The 19,316-nt window shown below is 41.0% G+C and overlaps 1 protein-coding gene across 1 annotated transcript in view; it reads right to left on the reverse strand.

The window, feature by feature from the left end:
- LOC103518536 (transducin-like enhancer protein 3) overlaps positions 1–16,909 on the reverse strand; it is a 40,707-nt gene extending 23,798 nt beyond the window's left edge. Inside the window, exons 1-2 of the mRNA XM_026830161.1 lie at positions 16,825–16,909; positions 15,069–15,239 (exon numbers count right to left, since the gene is read on the reverse strand). Of these exons, the coding sequence (XP_026685962.1) occupies positions 15,069–15,239; positions 16,825–16,909 (256 nt within the window). The remainder of the gene's footprint in view (positions 1–15,068; positions 15,240–16,824) is intronic.
- Positions 16,910–19,316: the final 2,407 nt, after the last annotated feature.

Here is a 19,316-nt window from a genome sequence, read left to right on the forward strand (position 1 = left end):
ACTATATACCTTCTCTTGGGATTCCCTCTCCTTTCTCCCTCCTCCTCACAAGTTTCTCTGGCAATAAAGAGGACAGGGAAGGGAAATAGGGAGGCAAAAGGGAGGTATTTTTTCCGTGTAGATATTTATCCCTCTCCTTCGCCCCCTTTTTCCGAGCTCCTTCTTTTTTTTTCTAAATTCCCCTACCCACCGCCTTCGCTGACTCTTTCCTCTAACTTCCTTTTTTCCCCCTCTCTACAAAACCTCCCTCCTTTCCCACCCCTCTTTCTCCCCTGTTCCTTCTATCTGTTTTAACAAGCCCCCGCCTTTCTTTCCCTCTTTTAAACTCATTCCAGCTTTCCTTCTCTCCCTCTCTCTCTTCCCAAGTATTTCTTCTCGCCTCTTCTTCTTCTTCTCATTCCCGGATCTTATATCTTCCTTATTTATCCCTCTCTACGCCTTCCCCTTCATTATTTCTCCCTCTAACTTCTCCTTCTTCATTTTTCTCCCTCTACCTCCTCCTTTCTCCCTCATCTCTTCCCCCTTCTCCCTTATTTTTCCCTCTATCACCCCCTTCTTTTTCATTTCTCCCCCTTCTAACTTCCCTTTCTCTCCCTTATTTATCCCATCTTTTCCCTCAAGGAGAGAAGATGTCAGACGGGTCGATACACAGCTGAAGGGCGCCGAAATAGGAAGGCGCTCGTAATTTTCGCACGCGGCGCGGTACTCATACAGGATGTGTACGGATCGTGTGAGGGAGCCTTTAAAAATCCCTCTGGGGGTCTAAATAGGGATTTAGTGTCGCCTGGGGGATATTAAAACGGAAATACAGGGATTAGAATTAGACCGATTTCCAGCGTCCAGCTGGGGGACCAAATACATTGAAGTCAAAGTCTTTTTGGGAGCAAAGTTTCAAGTTTTTTTTATATATATATATTTACTATCATTACCTAGTTTTTTTTTTTTTTTTTTTTTTTTTACATGACCGCTAGAGATTACGAAAAATGGAGGGTTAAAAGAGATGAAAAGAGAAGACTGACAAGAAGAAGTAAGGAGGGAAAAAATACAGAGAAAGGTGGGATGAGAAGGATTAGGGTTAGAACGATCTACCAGGGAGAAGGAAGACGGAAGAGAGAGAAAGATTAAGCGAGAAACATACCCACAGGGAAAAATGAAGGGGAAGAAAGAGTAGGGAGGGAAAAAGATCCCTTCTTGTCAGGAAAAGGATAAATAGGTTAGAACAGAGTTTAGGCCGTGGGTAGGTAAGAGAGGGAGAAAGGGAGAAAGTGAGAGGGGGGGAAAGGATATGATAGGTTTAAATGTGGGTAAAGGACGAGGGAAATATCTCGGAGAAAGAGGGAAAAATTATGAAAGGGGAAAAGGATGAAAAGGGGGAAAAGGATAGCGAGAGGATCGGAGAGCTTGAAGGATAGGTAATAATAATAAAGTGGGGAATTTACTGGAGGAAAAATTTGTTCCTGTACAACCAGGGGCGGATGAAAATCTAACTTGATGCAGAAGCTGTTGAAGACAAAATAGCCGGGTGGACACAAAACCCATCCTCGAAAATACCCTCAACGAACGAAAGGTATCACTATTCAATATTTAAACGGAAAAAATCCCACTCACCTAATAATACCAACAAATCGAAAGAACAAATTGGACATTTTTACATACTAAAATTTAAACGAACGAAATCCACCAAAAGTCGGACAAAATCCCTTTCAACTGATATTTTCGACAAAATTCCTCGATTAATCCTGACGAAAATCCCAGCCAACCCCAAATGTTATTTGTACAAAATTTCCCAACCTTCCAAAGACAAGGAAAGATCCCTTGGTTATAAACGGACAAACCACCCCAACTCCCCCCACCCTCAACTGTTCTCTCATCAGCCCTCTCTCTCTCCCCTCCTCCTCCTCCTCGATTAGCCCCATCAGTCACCAAATCTTCCCAAAAGTTTTTCCAACAAAGGGGGGGGGGAGAGAGAAGGAAGGTCGAGGGAGGGGAGAATGGGTGAGGGGGGTGATGAAGCTATCTTGCCCCTCCGGGAAAAGGACTCTCCCCTCCAAAATAGATTGTAAGGACCTCATACAAAGGGTTGGTAAGAAAAGGGTATTACCTACACAAAGGGCCGACAGAAAAAGGTAGTGTACTAACAAAAAAGGGGCTGGTACGGAAAGGGCCTCATACAAAGGGTCGGGTAGGAAAAGGGCAGCACAAAGAAGTTTATCTTTATTTTCTTCACAAAAACCCCAAACCCCCCTCCACCCCCCTCCTCCTTATTCTCCATTAAATCCGTCCTTTTTCCTCCCCACCCATCTCCTTCCCCCCTTCTTTTTTAACCACCCATGTTGTTCTCTTTTCTTAATCTCCTTCCCCGACCTCTTTTAGTCCCCCCCCCACCACCCCGATCCCTTGGCGAGTAATTACTACAATTAATACAATTAACAGTCTCTCCCTCCTTCTTTCTCCTTCTCCCTCTCTTCTCCTTTTCTCCCTCTCTCCCTCCCTAGAAAACCTTTTCCCTAATAGAGAAAACCCCGAACACCGCACTATAGTTTTCATTTTAGCATGGAAAACCGCACCATTCTTATCAAAATACACCCGGGGGGGGGAGGTCGCCTTGGGGAAGGAAAAATCCCTTCGCCCCTCTTTCAAAGTCTTTTTGAGGGAAAAATCCCTTCGCCTCGTCTCTTCGCTCCTCTTTCAAAGTCTTTTTGGGAGGGAGAATTCCCTTCGCTAGTCTCTTCGCCCCTTTTTCAAAGTCTTTTTTGGGAGGGAAATATCCCTTATCGTCTCCTTTACCACTGTTTCAAAATCTCTTTAGGTGGGAAAATATCTCTTCTCTTTGCCCTCCTTTTCAAAGTCTTTTTGGGGGAGGAAAGATCCCCTATCCCGTTTCAAATGTCTTTAACCGCCAGACCGGTGCAACACTTGGCGACATTTTACCGCTTTCGTATAAACGTAGTGTCTGCTTCATATAAGATAGTATTTGCTTCGTATAAACATACATAATCCACCTCGTATAAACAAACACAAGTTGCTAAAAATATTTTATTCAATACATTATGTTGATGTATAATATTTTCTCTCTTCCTCCCACGTTCTTTCTCTCTCGCTCTCTTTCTCTCCCACAGTATCTCTCTTTCTTTCTCTCTCTCTTCCGCTCTTTATCTCTCTCTCATATTTTCACGACTTTTTCCATTCCCCATCCATCCTCTGTCTCCTTTTCTCTCATTTGCTGTCTTTTTCTCCCTCTACCTCCTTTCTTCTCTCTCTCTCTCTCTCGCTCTCCCTTTTATTTTTTGCTCTTTCCGTTTTTATCATGCATTTTTATGAGGGAAAAAACGGAAGAAGAAGAAGAAGAAGGAGGAGGAGGAGGAGAAGGAGGAGGGGGAGGAGGGGGAGGAGGAGAAGGAGAAGGAGAAGGAGGAGGGGGAAGAGAAGAAAAAGACAAGGAAAGAGGAGGAGGAAGAAAAAGCGAGTGAAATATATTACAGATAACGTAGTGCGAGAGAGATAGAACGAGAGAAAGAAAAAGAGAGCGAGAGAGAGAGAGAGGGAACGTTTTTATTTTATACTACCTCTTATCATGTCATTTTCTTAGACAAGTTTTATATTTTATATGCTGGAAGAACAATGGAGAAGAAGAGAGAGGGAGAGGGAGAGGGAGAGGGAGAGAGAGAGAGGAGGGGAAGGAAGAAAGAGAAAGAAGGGGAAAAGAGGGGGGATAAAAAAGAGGGATTGAGAGAGAGACAAAAAACACAGGGGGTCTGAGAGAGAGATGGTAGAATACTACATATTCGAATGAAGACAGAGACAGATAGGGGAGGGGGGGGAGGGGGAGAGAGAGAGAGAGAGAGGAGGGAGGAAGGAAGGAAGGAAGGAGAGAGAGAGAAAAGGGAAGATGACATAATTTTACACTGTTATGAATCAAGCATGTGTTTCTCTCTCTCTCCACATTTGTTTCCTCTCTTACCACCCTCATTGTCTTTGTCTTCCACATACACTTTGAGTGAGCAGTGAGCACAAGTCTCTCTCTCTTTCATATTAGATTGTGTTCCCGGGTTCGATTCCCGGCGGGATTGAAGTTTTCCGGTTTTCCGGCTCTGTGCTTGGAGAACGGGGTGCACTCAGCCTCGTGAGGACAATTGAGTAGCTACTTTAATCGAGTAGCGACCAGTGGGAAGGAAGGAGAGAGAGAGAAAAGGGAAGATGACATAATTTTACACTGTTATGAATCAAGCATGTGTTTCTCTCTCTCTCCACATTTGTTTCCTCTCTTACCACCCTCATTGTCTTTGTCTTCCACATACACTTTGAGTGAGCAGTGAGCACAAGTCTCTCTCTCTTTCATATTAGATTGTGTTCCCGGGTTCGATTCCCGGCGGGATGGAAGTTTTCCGGCTCTGTGCTTGGAGAACGGGGTGCACTCAGCCTCGTGAGGACAATTGAGTAGCTACTTTAATCGAGTAGCGACCAGTGGCGGCTTAACCAGAGTAAAAAGAAACTAACAAAGCCAGCCTAGTTAGCTTAGTTGGTAGTGCGTCTGCCTTGTAAGCGCTAGGCCGCGGGTTCGATTCCCACCCGGGGCGGCGAACGGCTGGCTTTCTCCTATCCTGGCTTCCTTCTCTCTTCGATTTTCGGGACGATAAGACCATAGTAGTTACAGTTCCCTCTGTCAAACCTCTTAAAAAAGGTCTCTTTTACTTTTAATAATAAATGATCATCCTCAACCGCAACCCATTTACTTCCTTCTTCTATCTTCCCTCAAGACAAGAGGTACCTAATACACATAATGGGTCCCGTATTTAGAAATCATGGAGGAGAATAAAAAGAAAGAAAAGACATCAAGTGAAAAAAAGAAAAAGTAAAATGAAATGAATGGAAAAAAAGAAAAAGAAAGAGAGAAAAATGGAGTTTTCAAAGAACTTACTTAAATTATTCTTCAAAACCAAAGTTATTTCAACCACATGGTCCTTCTCTTTCTCCCTCCCTATTTCTCTCTCTTTCTCCTCCTCCCCTACTCTTTTCTCTCTTCCTCTCCTCCCTTTTTGTTTCTTTGCAAATTCCCCCTCCAATTTTTTCTTTCTTTCTCTCCCTCTTCTCCTTCCTCTGCCTCCCTTTTCAACTTGTTTCTTCTCCACTACCCGTCCAACTTCCTCTCTTTCTCCGTCCTTCCTTCTTTTATTATTCTCTTGTCCTTTTACTCTTTCTCCCTCTTCTCTCTCCTTCCTTTCTCCATCACACAAATTTGAAGGAAAATTGAATTAAAGTTCTCCAATCTCAGATGTACCTATATAATACCCATGTACCAACATAGGTATAGTAAATAGGTACTAGATATGTATAGTATACATAGGTACATACATACATATTTAGGTATACTGGGTGGGTAGGTAGGTAGGTAGGTATGTACTAAAAGTTCCAAGGTTTTTTTTAGTTTTTTCTCTTTACTTTTTTTCAATGCTTTTACTTTCCTTATTTTTCTCCTTCTCCCATCTCCCTCTTCATCGCTCCCTGCTCCCTTCTATTTATATTTGTTCCTCCTCCTCCTTCTTCACCTCCTCTTCTTCTTTTTCTTCCTCTACTTCGTTTCTTCTACCTACGTATTACTTCTTCTTGTTCCTCTTTTTCTCCTTCTTCCTCCGTCTCCTTTTCTTTCTTCTCTTCCACGTTTTCTTCTACCTCTCTTTAATCTTCTTCTTCTTCTACTTTTATTCTGTATTTCTTCTCCTTCCTTTCATTTTCTCCTCCTCCTCCACTTCTTCTAATATACTCCGGATTCTTTTGTGCAGCTCAAGATGAGGGATATAGTGATATACCTTATTTAATTTACAAAGTGGAAGGGGGGGGGGGTGGAAGAAAGGAGAGGAAAAAGAAGAAGCAGAAGAAGAAGATGGAAGACGAGGAGAAGAAGAGACAGATATTCAGAGTGAGTGATTAAATTGAAAATGATGAAACTCAAAACAGAGAAGGAAGAGAAGAAGGGGGGGAGAAAAAGAGAGAAACAAAGCGAGGAGGAGAAGGAGAAGGAGGAGGAGGAGGAGAGAGAAGGAAGGTAGCAAGAGGTATAGAAAGCTAAACTTTTTTTTCCAGAAGATAACTTTTACAAAACCAAAGAGAGAAGGAGAAGGGGAGGGAGAGAGAGAGAAAGAGAAAGAGAGAGAGAGAGAGAGGGAAGGAGGGAGGGAGAGAGAGAGATATCTTCAAGTGTATTCCAAAAGACCACAAGCATCACCGTCTGAGAATTAGGGATGGGATAAAGGTTGAGGTAAAAATGAACACAGAAAAGGGAAAAGATTGAGGTAAAAAGGGAGAGAAAAGATGGAAGGCTTAAGGAGTGAGGTAAAAATGAACAGATGAGGGAGACGATTTAGGTAAATGGGGGGAAGAGTAAAAGGGGAAATTTAACAAAAAGGGACAGAGGTATGGTTGAAGGCTTAAGGGAGTGAAGTTAAAAAGGAACGTAGAGAAAAAGGGACAGAAAGAGAGGCAGAGAGAGAGATTACGAAGAGAGAGAGAGAGAGAGGGAGACAGAAAATGCAGGTTTGAGGTTTAAATATTAAATGAACACACAACACACTAATAATACCTCCCTCCCTCTCTCTCACCTTTCTATCACACTCTCTCTTCCTCTTTCCTTTTTCTTCCTCATCCCTCCCTCTCTATTTTTCCCTTACACCCTCCTTCGTTTCCCTTTATTCCCACATCCCTCGGTTTCTGCTTATCTCCCTCTCCCATCTCTCCTTCCCTTTTCCACGCTGGTCCGATTTCCCATTTAGTCCCTCCTATACATTTCTCCCTTTTTCTCTCCCTTCCTATAATTCTCCCTCACACCCCCCTATTTCTCCCTCCCTTTACCATCACACCTCTGTCTGTCTCGATTTCCCTTTTAGTCCTTCCCTCTTTCTCTCTTCACATTTCTCCCTCTTTACCTTCCCTTCCTATTTTTCTCTCTTTCTTTCCCCCTCCTCCCTCCCTATTTCGTTCTACACACACATTCAACCCCATACTCACACCCTGGGACCCGGGAGGGGGGGGGGGGGGCCTCCCCCGGGGAGAGAGAGGAGAGAGGGGGGGGGAGAGTTGGTAAAATTTCAAGGTGTGGTGGAAAATTCAGGCACCCTCAGAGTACTATCTCTTTTATAGGTTATACATTCTTACAGGGATTCAATGAGTTCAAAACAGAACAAGCCAGCCTAGATACCGTGCAGGGTAGCGAGTCGAAACTACCTTGTAAGCGATAGGTCGCGGGTTTGAATCCCGCCCGGGACGGATTATACAGATAAGATTCGTTCTCGGAACGGCTGGCGTTCTCCTAGCCTGTCTTCCTTCTCTCTTCGCTTTCGGGACGATAAGACGTGAGGTTCCTACAGTTCCCTCTGTCAATTTTTTTTTTTTTTTTTTTTTTTTTTTTTTTTTACAAACCCTGACAAAGAGGAGAAGAAAAACAAGGCAACAAATTTGTCCTACAACAAAACGAACACCCAACCAACTGACAACACTGTAAATACAGACAACACTGAAGAGAGAGAGAGAGAGAGAGAGAGAGAGAGAGAGAGAGAGAGAGAGAGAGAGAGAGAGAGAGAGAGGAGGGAGCGGGGGGTGATTTTTCAAAGGTACATGTGTGACCTCACAATTTCAAACATGTTCCGAGAAAAACAATGTGAGCATAAATTCTGGGACACCCTGTATATAAAAAAAGGGAAAATGGAAATATAAAAAGGAAGGACGGACTAACAAATCAATAATAATACTAATAAAAGTAAAAGTAACGTCAGGAACTCAGGAAAAAAATAAATAAAATAAGAAATAAGTATAGAGTACAGAATTGTCATCATGCCAAGCCGGTTTCCAGGAATTCCTGTAAGGAGTAAGGCTCCAGGACCATCAGTTTCTCTCTCAGAATGTTCTCAAATGTATCCCGGTCCTTGGTCCTCCACGTGGCAGGTATTTGGTTGTAGTAGACCACTCCAATATAATAGTAACTGGAGTGGTCTACTCTGGGGACTAGGAGGTGACGATTTCTCCCTCTGGTTGGGTACTGATGACTGAGGGTGGGGAATTGTTCTTGATGAGTGTGAACTAATGACAGAAGGCGCAGGATAAAACTGCCATAGAAGGTGAGTATTTGATTTTCCCTGAAAAGACCTCTGCAGCTGGATCTTCTATTGAGGTTGAATATTGATCTTAAGGCCCGTTTTTGTAACTTAAATATTGAGTCTGCAGATGAAGAACCTGCCCAAAAAGGAATTCCATATTCCATGATGCTATGGAAATTTGAGTGATATACTAGTTTTGCTGACTCAACTCCGATATCCAGTCGAATTGTTTTTATGAGATAGATGGCAGAACTGAGACGTGATTTAACTTTGCCGATATGAGATTTCCAATTCAACTGGTGGTCTATGGTTATGCCAAGGTATTTAATTTCCTGAGTGGAAGCTATTGTCGATGATTGGTTGAAGCTGACAGAAGATATATTTGAAAATAACCTTGGGCAAACCAGTGGCATATAAAAAGTTTTAGACACATTTAGAGAAAGATTGTTTGCTGAGAACCAGGTGGAGATACTGTTGAGGATGTGAGAAGTTTTATCCAACAGTAGATGTATATTTTTGTCATAAATTAGGATAGTTGTATCATCAGCAAACAATGTTACTTCAGCCTCTGGGATAGAATGCTTAATATCATTTATGTAAAGAAGAAACAGGATCGGCCCAAGGATCGACCCCTGGGGGACCCCCCTGAACACCGGCAGTGGGCCTGATGTATAATTTTGTATGATATTGGATTCATTATTTGTTCCAGTTAACTTAACTCGTTGGATTCTGGAATCAAGATATGATTGGAACCATCGAAGGGTTGTACCTCTGATTCCATAGTGATGGAGTTTATCGAGAAGAATCCGATGATTCACACTGTCAAAAGCTTTGCTAAGATCAAAAAAAATGGCGGCTGTGGGTATTTTTCTTTCGTGATTCAAGTATTCAAGTATCAAGCTCAGAACTCATAACATAATAGAACAAAAACAAAAAATGTATGCTTATGATTCTAGCTCATTAATAAAGTAATAACATTAATTGAAAGTTTATATACGGAACTGTAACTGCTGAGGTCTTATCGTCCCCAAAGCGAAGAGAGAAGGAAGAGAAGATAGGAGACAGCCAGCCGTTCCGAGAACGAACCTTATGTGTTATCTGTCAAGGATAAAAGCTGCTCCGGGTGGAAATCGAATCCGCGACCTTGCGTTTACAAGGCAGACGCGCTACCAACCAAGCTAACTAGGCTGGCTTGGTTGAATTAAATTGAATGTTTTTACATATTTACAGTAGGTAATTATACTGTAGGTAATTATACAGGGGGAGTGTACGGTTTATTTATGCTCTAAGTACAGGGGACGTGCGGTAATTACTTTGCCATAATATAATGCTACTGGAGCAATTTTATCGTACATGAACTTAACAATACTTAATTACCGCATTGTGTGTGGGGTTGAACGTACGAAGTGAGGGCCGAGTTTTAAATTCACGATTTTTTTTGTTTAGTTTTTTACTTTCCTTATCCTACAGGAAGGAAAGTAATGTAATCGGGTCAAATTTTAGTGCCAAAACACGTTTTGAGGTCCCTAGAGTCTAAATCCAAAGTTTCAGCCATTGGTCCGTGTGTGTGTCTGTCTGTAAACAGCAGGAGGGGAGGGAGGAGGGAGAGATGGGAGGGGGGACTAGTATATAAATGTTAATTATACTACCTCGCTTGTAGATTTACATTGGTTGCAGGGTGATTGTGAAGTGTAAGTGTGTAAGAGATAAGAGAATCTCTGAGACTGTCTCGTTTTATGAGAAGGGTGCGGGTACGAACCCAGCTGAGGCATAAGAATTCCATTTCATACTCATTTCCTCCGAGCATTCCAACTTTTTTTCGGTGGGCTACTCAGTAAATTAATTTCTTCTTTAAAACTCACTCTTTATCTTTACCTATTATCTCTGTGATTGCAGTTTTCGTTTTTTTTTTTTTTTTTTTTTTTTTTTTTTTTTTTTAAAAAAGATTAAGGGAGAAACATACCCACAGGGAAAAATGAAGGGGGAAGAAAGAGTAGGGAGGGAAAAAGATCCCTTCTTGTCAGGAAAAGGATAAATAGGTTAGAACAGAGTTTAGGCCGTGGGTAGGTAAGAGAGGGAGAAAGGGAGAAAGTGAGAGGGGGGGAAAGGATATGATAGGTTTAAATGTGGGTAAAGGACGAGGGAAATATCTCGGAGAAAGAGGGAAAAATTATGAAAGGGGAAAAGGATGAAAAGGGGGAAAAGGATAGCGAGAGGATCGGAGAGCTTGAAGGATAGGTAATAATAATAAAGTGGGGAATTTACTGGAGGAAAAATTTGTTCCTGTACAACCAGGGGCGGATGAAAATCTAACTTGATGCAGAAGCTGTTGAAGACAAAATAGCCGGGTGGACACAAAACCCATCCTCGAAAATACCCTCAACGAACGAAAGGTATCACTATTCAATATTTAAACGGAAAAAATCCCACTCACCTAATAATACCAACAAATCGAAAGAACAAATTGGACATTTTTACATACTAAAATTTAAACGAACGAAATCCACCAAAAGTCGGACAAAATCCCTTTCAACTGATATTTTCGACAAAATTCCTCGATTAATCCTGACGAAAATCCCAGCCAACCCCAAATGTTATTTGTACAAAATTTCCCAACCTTCCAAAGACAAGGAAAGATCCCTTGGTTATAAACGGACAAACCACCCCAACTCCCCCCACCCTCAACTGTTCTCTCATCAGCCCTCTCTCTCTCCCCTCCTCCTCCTCCTCGATTAGCCCCATCAGTCACCAAATCTTCCCAAAAGTTTTTCCAACAAAGGGGGGGGGGAGAGAGAAGGAAGGTCGAGGGAGGGGAGAATGGGTGAGGGGGGTGATGAAGCTATCTTGCCCCTCCGGGAAAAGGACTCTCCCCTCCAAAATAGATTGTAAGGACCTCATACAAAGGGTTGGTAAGAAAAGGGTATTACCTACACAAAGGGCCGACAGAAAAAGGTAGTGTACTAACAAAAAAGGGGCTGGTACGGAAAGGGCCTCATACAAAGGGTCGGGTAGGAAAAGGGCAGCACAAAGAAGTTTATCTTTATTTTCTTCACAAAAACCCCAAACCCCCCTCCACCCCCCTCCTCCTTATTCTCCATTAAATCCGTCCTTTTTCCTCCCCACCCATCTCCTTCCCCCCTTCTTTTTTAACCACCCATGTTGTTCTCTTTTCTTAATCTCCTTCCCCGACCTCTTTTAGTCCCCCCCCCACCACCCCGATCCCTTGGCGAGTAATTACTACAATTAATACAATTAACAGTCTCTCCCTCCTTCTTTCTCCTTCTCCCTCTCTTCTCCTTTTCTCCCTCTCTCCCTCCCTAGAAAACCTTTTCCCTAATAGAGAAAACCCCGAACACCGCACTATAGTTTTCATTTTAGCATGGAAAACCGCACCATTCTTATCAAAATACACCCGGGGGGGGGAGGTCGCCTTGGGGAAGGAAAAATCCCTTCGCCCCTCTTTCAAAGTCTTTTTGAGGGAAAAATCCCTTCGCCTCGTCTCTTCGCTCCTCTTTCAAAGTCTTTTTGGGAGGGAGAATTCCCTTCGCTAGTCTCTTCGCCCCTTTTTCAAAGTCTTTTTTGGGAGGGAAATATCCCTTATCGTCTCCTTTACCACTGTTTCAAAATCTCTTTCGGTGGGAAAATATCCCTTCTCTTTGCCCTCCTTTTCAAAGTCTTTTTGGGGGAGGAAAGATCCCCTATCCCGTTTCAAATGTCTTTAACCGCCCAAGTCAGCAGTTTTGGCTTTTTCCTTTTGATGATGATTTTGAGGAGGGGTGTTTGGGGGCAAATTGGTGTTCTAAGGAGCAGATTTGAGTTCTGCAGTGATAGAGTGATCTTATCAAATGACCGGTGATTTCCTGGAAACTAGGTACCTACTAAGTTTCAAGCTTATTTCTTAGTAACAGGGTTCTGCTGAAGAAATTCTTCTAAGGAGTTGGGATTGGAACAATTCCAAGTAACTGAACTTTGTCGAATTTGGTCTGGAGTTCAAAGACATTTCGAAAAGGGATAAGAGAAAGAAGAAGAAAGACAAGGAGGAGGAGGAGGAGGAGGAGGAGGAGGAAACTAGGTATGTACTAAGTTTCAAGCTTATTTCTTAGTAACAGGGTTCTGCTGAAGAAACTCTTCTAAGTATTGGAGTTAGGATTGGAAGAATTCCAAGTCCAAGTAACTGAACTTTGTCGAATTTGGTCTGGAGTTCAAAGACATCTCGAAAAGGGATAAGAGAAAGGAGAGGAGGCGCGCAAAAGAAAGAAGAAGAAAGACAAGGAGGAGAAGAAGAGTAAGAAGAAGGAGAGGGGAGAAAATAATGTAAAGTTGAGAAAAAAAAGAGCGTCGGTATTCTATGTACCTATATATGGTGTAAAAAAAAAAAAAATAAAAATAAACAAAATATCTACATCGAAAAAAAAAAAAATAATAATAATAAAATATACGTACAAAACATGCTCTGTGTACAGAAAACGAAAAGAAAAATATTTATAAAGTAAAAAGAATTTTAAACAAACACGACTGAAGGATGAGATGGAAGGAGAGGAGGAGGAGGAGGTGGAAGGAGAGGAGGCGGAGGAGGAGGTGGAAGGAGAGGAGGAGAAGAAGAGAAAAAAGGATGAGATGGAGGAAGAAAATGAAAGGAGAGAAAAACATGGAATGCTCAAACACAAAAAAACAACAACAACATGGAAAAAGAAATGTAGATAGAGAAAAAGCAACAAAAAGCAGAAAAAAAAAGGAAGAAGGAAGACGGATGAGAAAAAGAGGGGGGAAGAGAGAGAGCGAGAGAGAAAGAGAGAGAGCGAGAGAGAAAGAGAGAGAGAGAGAGAGAGAGAGAGAGAGAGAGAGAGAGAGAGAGAGAAAGAATGAAATAATACTAAACAGATCCGTTATTTATGTTTTTTTAAGGGAAATGCAAGGAATGAATTTCTGGAAAAAAGAAACATGTTCGAAGGGAAATATTTTAGGAAAGGGAGAGAAAGAAAAATACAAAAAAGGGGAAGGAGAAAGGGAGAGGAAGAAGATTTGGACGAAAGGAGGAGAAAGAAGGAAGGGGGGAGAAGAGGGAGGAGGAAGATAGAGAGATAATACTGAACGGTCCAAAATTTATCTCCAAGCTTTTGGACAGTTTTTTTCTCTCTCTCTGATATGCAAGGATAAGTTTGAACTAAGAAAGGAAACTAGAAAAGGAAGACATTTTTGAGGGAGGGGGAAGGAAGGGAGGGGAGGGGATAGAGAAAGAGAAGAGGGGAGGGAGAGAGAGAAGCATAAACAAGCTTAGTGTCAGACAGTTGCCACCAGTCATAAATCCTTGTTTCCTTCTCGCTCCCTCCCTCCCCTTCCTAATCCACCTCCCTCTCTCCTACAATCCCTCTCCTCTTTCTCCGCTCCCCTCCCTCAGTTCAATATATTGCACAAAATCCGATATTCATCTCTTAGCTTGGGACAGTTTTTTTCTCTCTCCCTAAATCCAATGAACATACAGGATAGGATATAGGATAAATGGATAGGTATAAAAGGAGTTTTCCAGAGTGATCGGAGGAAGTGAAGTTTGAAGTATTAACTCGACGTAAACAGGCGATAGATCAGTTGCGCTTACTTGGGTGATGTTTCAAAGTCATAGAGCAGGAAAAATGAAGACCAACGAAATTTTTCTTTTTCTTCTACGACTTCCATCAGATACCGAGATAAATCGATTTAAAAAATACCGGTAAATCGAGAAGTTTGACGTCACGGCATACGCTCCCGTAGGCGATTACGTCATAATTCATGACTCCCGCTTCGTTTGTTTGTGCGCAAGCGTTTCTGCGCAGTTTGACTTGACGTGAAATCTGACGTCACAACTCTTTGAACTTTTTCATTAGAACGACAGTTAAAAATTGAATTTTCGACCTTTTAAAGTTACTTTTTCGGAGTTTCGACCTCATATTTGGATTTTTCACAACTTTTTACGTAGGAATCGACCTTTTAATTATAACATTTTTCCAATTGCAACTCCTCCATTGCCAAATTTGCCTGTTTACGTACCTACCTAATGCTATCAACCTCAGACTGTCCGATAGACCGCGGTCTGACCTTAGGTCTGTTTGTCCGAAGTTGATTAAATTTGGTATTGGAGTTTCAGATCGATTGGACTTAACATGGGGACCCCATAGATGGACCTTTTTTTTTTCCGAACTACATTTCGTTGAACCACTTATACTAATAATTCTCACCCCTAATACTAAACTTGTCTTTTTTACCCCCCCCCCCCCCTAACAAACCGCAAATTTCGCGAATTCGCGGAAAATGACCTCAATCCGAAATCTGATGTTACCACATGATTTATGAGGGAAAAACATTGTGAAATGATGTGTCACACGGTACATTTCGAACACTTTGTCGATTCGCGAACCTTGCAAATTTTCGCGAATTCGCGAAAAATGGTCTCCATCCTAAATCTGACGTTACCACATGATAATTTATGAAGGAAAAACATTGTGAAATGATATGTCACACAGGTACATTTCAGTTAGATGTTCGCGATAGTTCGCGGAATTCGCGAAACCGCGAATCGCAAACAACTAATGAATAGTTGATTGTACATGAAATTTTACGTAGAATAATAATATGCAATAAAAAAATTGGGGTTCTCATTTGAAATTCCAAAGTTGATACCAAGTTCGCGGTTTTCGCGAACTTGTTTGCGAATTTCAATATTGCCAAACAGAATTTCAATATTTCAATATCCCGTTCGGATACAGGGTGACGTTCCAATCAAACCCGCCGATCAATAAAAATCAAAGAGATACGATTTTTTTTTTTTTTTTTTTTTTTTTTTTTAAAAACCCAACAAATTGGGAGCAATTTGGGGGGGTCCTAGATTCGGAGCAATTTGAGTGGGTCATACATTGGTGGACACTCTTTATTATGTAGACATCATGGTATTCACCGTGATTCTTTACCTGCCTTTGGGATCGAACCCGCGACCTAAGGACTACTCACCATGCATATGTCGAATCCCGTTCGGATACAGGGTGACGTTCCAATCAAACCCGCCGAACGTAAAGTAGCCCGTCTCCAGCTTCTCATTTCCACCACCAGGGTCGCCCGTGTTGCCTGTTCCGCTTGGGGCGCTGTAGTGTCTGTGTGCCGTCAAACTCGATGCTAGAGCTCCTGGTGAACAAATTAATTGTCAAAAAATTAATGATCAAATTCTTTAAAAAAAAAGCTACACTTAGCTGTCGGGGTCGAGTGGATTAGAACACATCACATGCCTTGAGGCACACTCCATTTGTCTATGAGTTTACATTGCCTTTGGGATCAGTTTAATTTTAAGAAACCATTTACTGATAGCATGTGTACCTTTGTTTATCCTGCCAGAATGAGACTGAAAAGTCCGTTTACTTCCGCAGTCTAAACAAATACAACTTTCTACGTAGGAATTGACGTTTTATTCATAATATTTTACCCAAATGCAACAATTCTATTGTCTCAGATTCCGAAAGGAAAGTACCTACCTGTGTAGCTACATAGGGTTGCCAGACGTCCCGTATTTTGGGCACTTTTCAAAATGTCCCGTACGGGACACGCGTGTCCCGTATTTTCCCCAGTTTCACCATCTCCTCAGGTAATTAATCTTTACCAATGTAACAAAATAAAATTTTCTGTAGCACGCCGGTCTCTTCCTGATCCCTTATGTGCCGCGTCCATTTTAATTTAGGACTATTGCACTGAGTCCAATGCCTTACCTTAACCAACCATTCCACCACAGAGTTATAAATATACCTACACTATTTACTTAGTACAGACAGGAGAGTGTGAGATAGATAGAGAACCATGTCCCGTATTTCTCTCTCTCTCTCTCTCTCTCTCTCTCTCTCTCTCTCTCTCTCTCTCTCTCTCTCTCTCTCTCTCTCTCTCCAATTTAATGTTCCATATTGTTGACTGATATTTATTTCAGAGAGAGAGAGAGAGAGATATGAATGTTTTACTTTATTTTTATATGAATAATAATGGCTGGATACATTAAGGAGAGGGAGAGAGATGGATAATAAATGAGAGAAAGAGAAAGAAAGAGGGAGGGAGGGAGGGAGGGAGGGAGGGAGAGAACAAAGTAGGGTGTTAGAAGGAGGAGAGAAAGAAAGGGAGAGAAGAAATAGGACGGAAAAAAATAACCAAGAGAAGAGAGAGAGAGAGCGAAAGAATAAAGCAATAACTCACAACAAAAGGGGGAAAAATATAAAATACCAAGAAGGAGGAGGAGGAAGAATAAGAAAGAGAAAGAGGAAGGAGAAGAAGAGGACTGCAATATTCATGGGTGAGAATGGGTAGGAAAGGGGAAGAAGGAGGAGGAGAAGAAAAAGAAGTAGAAGAGGAGGAAGAGTAGAAAAAGACTGCAATATTCATGGTGCGACTGAGGGGGAGGGTGAGAAAGGAGAGGAGGAAAACAGGAACATAAAGAAGAAGAAAAATGAAAAAAAAAAGAGAAAAATATAAATAAATAAAAGAGATAGAGAGGGAGAAATGAGACGGAGACGTAATTTGGTAATTTTATTTTTGTTCCATAATACAAATACAAATTGCTTAGAACATTACATTAAAAAAAAAGAGAAAAAAAATACAATAAAAAATAAAATTAAAACAAAATAATAATATCAATGGTAATAATAAAAGCAAGAGTAATAACAATAGAAAATAATAATGAATATAATATAAATCAATGCTTGAGTAATGCGGCTGGGGTGTCATCATGCCAGGCCGGCTTCCAGGAATTCCTGCAATGAGTAGGGCTCCAGGACCATCAGTTTCTCCCTCAGAATGTTCTCAAATGTATCCCGGTCCATGGTCCTCCACGTGGCAGGTATTTGGTTGTAGTAGACCACTCCAATATAATAGTAACTGGAGTGGTCTACTCTGGGGACTAGGAGGTGACGATTTCCCCCTCTGGTTGGGTACTGATGACTCTATTCTATTCTACTTGTGGTGAAGATGAGAGCATTACTAAGAGCCTCCTGTACTATTTCTGACATACCTATCTTGAATTTTTCTTTTTACCTGTACTATTTCTGACATATCTTAAATTTTTCTTTTCACTTTGGTAATGCCGCCACTGGTCACTACTCGATTAAAGTAGCTACTTAATTGTCCTCACAAGGCTGAGTGCACCCCGATCTCCGAGCACATAGCCGCAAAAACCTCGGCCCCGCCGGGAATTGAATCCGGACCTCCTGCGTGCAAGCCTAGTGTGATACCCACTCGGCCACGGAGGTTGCTGTATTATAAAAAATTAAATATACCTTTTTTTCATCAATTAATCATTCGAATAGGGGCAAGAAGAAAGAAATTTGGAAATTAATAAAATTATTCGAGGAAGAAAGAGGTTTGATAGGGGGAACCGAAACTGCCAAGGTCTTATCGTACCGAAATCGAAGAGAGAAGAATCGGACTATCTGGTATCCGTTCAGGATAAAATCAGATCCGGAAGTTAATCCAACCCGCGGCCTAGCTCTTATAAGGCAGGCGAGCTACCAAACAAGCGAACTAGACTGGCATCATGGCATGTAGTAAAGAATGTAGTGCAAAGAACTAGCAATTTCTTTAACTAACATGTACTGAGACGATACTACTGAGTCTTAAAAAGTACACAGGTACCAATTACATTAACGATTTAATAGCTTATTCTAAAAGAAACTAGTTTTCAAATACGTTTTCTTCCGTCTGTGATTGAAAGCTTTCAATGCAAGAAGGGTCAAAGGCCCTTTTTTGGGAAACTATGAACACTATGTACAAACTACAAGGAAATCGATCTTAACAGGCTTTCTTGGGGCTGAAAAAATATCGGTGAAGCCTATATTAAAGTCACACCAAACCCTTCTCTCTTTTTCGCTAATATCTCAGTCGCCCCACATCAGAGTGAATGGAGGATTCGTCCATTAGTTAGAAAACAAAATTTCCCACTATTTTAATTATATGACATATTTACTCAGTACCGGTCCGGAGTTAGAAGCGGTTAAATTTCAGCAAGATCCAACGGAAAAAAAAACTTTGGCTTTTTGGGATAAATCTCTTTTTTTAAAAAAAAAAAAAAAAAAAAAAAAAAAAAAAAAACCCCTTTTACTCAGTACAGGTCCGGAGTTAGAAGCGGTTAAATTTCAGCAAGAGCCAACGGAAAAAAAACTTCGGCTCTTTGGGATAAATCTCTTAAAAAAAAGCCCTTCTTAAATAAATCCTCTGAACGGAAGCAACTCAACTAATAACAGTAATAACACCCCATTTATAAACATGTGGCGAGGTTCCCATCATTCTTAGAAAATACATAAATATGTAGAAGTTCTCAACATTTTACAATAGACAACGAATTCTAAGAAGTCTGCGTTTCATGTGTAAATCAGAACGGGGAAATACGAATATTACGAATACGAGGAGAGAAAAAAAAAAAAAAAAAATTTAGGGGCTGCGCTTATAACTATTTGACATAATTATGTATTATGATTCAATCGAAATACTCATACTACTCATAGTACTTTTTTGAATTTTTATTTATTTTATTTTATTCTTTCAAGCTTAGCCATAGCAACCAAGCAACCACAAAAGTTCGCTCGAAATACTAAATAGCGCAAATAATGTTGCATTGTGAACTTATTCTCCAATACCTACAAAGAGAAATAAAAATAATAAAAAAACAAAGAAAAAAAAAATACAAAGAGGAAAACACGATCTCAAACTGCTAGCAACTAGAAAGCCATAGAAAAGTCATTATAATAATCGTAAAAAGAAAAATTGATGGCAAAACGCTTTAAAAACCGAAGCAGTAAAAAAGACAGAAAACCATAAAGTCAGAAAACCAAGAAAATGTTTTTTTTTGGGGGATTTTTTATAAACTTACTTTTTTATGCTGATTTCATTTCTGACCTCGAAAATATAGGGTTCCATTTAAAAAATCAAAGTTGCCCTTAAAATGACCTTGAAGGGGACACCTGGTAAAATTCCAGAGGTCACCATTAAATGTCCCCCAAAAAGTTAGGACAATTAGTGAAAACAAAAATTTTCTATCTTCATTAGTTTTCAAGATATTTGAATGTCTCGTTTATTTTCGAACACCCTGTATAGGTACTGATTTTCTTTAACCACGATCGAATAAACTACGGGCTAAAAAATTCCCGGAGGGACGGGCCCAGCTTGTTTTCCATTTTTCCAACCATCCATTCAATCTCCCTTTCTTTCCCCCCCACACACTTCCTTTGTCCCATT

Source organism: Diaphorina citri, unplaced genomic scaffold, assembly GCF_000475195.1.
Source record: "Diaphorina citri unplaced genomic scaffold, Diaci psyllid genome assembly version 1.1 scaffold61, whole genome shotgun sequence".
Classification (NCBI taxonomy): domain Eukaryota; kingdom Metazoa; phylum Arthropoda; class Insecta; order Hemiptera; family Psyllidae; genus Diaphorina; species Diaphorina citri.